At 77.0% G+C, this 248-nt stretch overlaps 1 protein-coding gene across 1 annotated transcript in view; it reads left to right on the forward strand.

The window, feature by feature from the left end:
• The window catches only part of FAM83D (family with sequence similarity 83, member D), a 6,598-nt gene that overhangs the window by 831 nt on the left and 5,519 nt on the right, over nucleotides 1–248 (forward strand). The window contains exon 2 of the mRNA XM_010584100.1: nucleotides 10–237. Within this exon, the coding sequence (XP_010582402.1) occupies nucleotides 10–237 (228 nt within the window). The remainder of the gene's footprint in view (nucleotides 1–9; nucleotides 238–248) is intronic.

A 248-nucleotide genomic window follows, 5' to 3' on the forward strand; every position in this document is an offset into this window, starting at 1 on the left:
GCCCCGGAGCCGGCGGGCGAGCCCTCGCCCGGCGCCTCCCTCGACGCCTCCTCGCTCACCTACTTCCCCGAGCGCTCGGACCTGGAGCCGCCGGCGCTGGAGCTGGGCTGGCCGGGCTTCGCCAGCGGCGCCTTCCGCGGGCTCACGCGGGTGGAGGCTCACTTCCAGCCCGGCTGCGGGGAGAGCATCTACGGCTGCAAGGAGGCGGTGCGGCGGCAGATCCGCTCCGCCCGCCAGGTGAGTGCGCG

Source organism: Haliaeetus leucocephalus, unplaced genomic scaffold (assembly GCF_000737465.1).
Source record: "Haliaeetus leucocephalus isolate CR32 unplaced genomic scaffold, Haliaeetus_leucocephalus-4.0 Scaffold933, whole genome shotgun sequence".
In the NCBI taxonomy this organism is placed as follows: Eukaryota; Metazoa; Chordata; class Aves; order Accipitriformes; family Accipitridae; genus Haliaeetus; species Haliaeetus leucocephalus.